Source organism: Antrostomus carolinensis, unplaced genomic scaffold, assembly GCF_000700745.2.
Source record: "Antrostomus carolinensis isolate BGI_N321 unplaced genomic scaffold, ASM70074v2 scaffold3527, whole genome shotgun sequence".
In the NCBI taxonomy this organism is placed as follows: Eukaryota; Metazoa; Chordata; class Aves; order Caprimulgiformes; family Caprimulgidae; genus Antrostomus; species Antrostomus carolinensis.
In genome coordinates, this window is record NW_010329310.1 from 1 (window position 1) to 267 (window position 267).

General features: G+C 59.2%; 1 protein-coding gene across 1 annotated transcript in view; it reads left to right on the plus strand.

The window, feature by feature from the left end:
* Positions 1-62: 62 nt before the first annotated feature.
* Positions 63-267, plus strand: part of FIRRM (FIGNL1 interacting regulator of recombination and mitosis) — a 19,085-nt gene continuing 18,880 nt past the window's right edge. The window contains exon 1 of the mRNA XM_010172494.1: positions 63-161. Coding sequence (XP_010170796.1) covers positions 63-161 — 99 coding nt within the window. The remainder of the gene's footprint in view (positions 162-267) is intronic.

Sequence of the window (267 nt, forward strand, 5' to 3'; positions counted from 1 at the left end):
GGGATAATGAAGGTTCATTTTTCCCGCCTCTGCCCGTCCCTCAGGTGAGCGCAGCCGGCGCCATGTCCCAAACAGATCCCGAGCTGCTCCTGCAAGAGCTGGGGGGTTGGGATTGGGATCTCTGTCGCCGGGAGTTACCTGTTGTCCTTCCCCGGCTTCTTATATCCTTCCCGTGGAGGATGAGGGGGGGATGGGGAGGTTGATTTGACTGCTGGGTGGTTGTGGGGAGATAACCTAAAATGGTGGGTGTGTGGGTGTGAGGGGGGG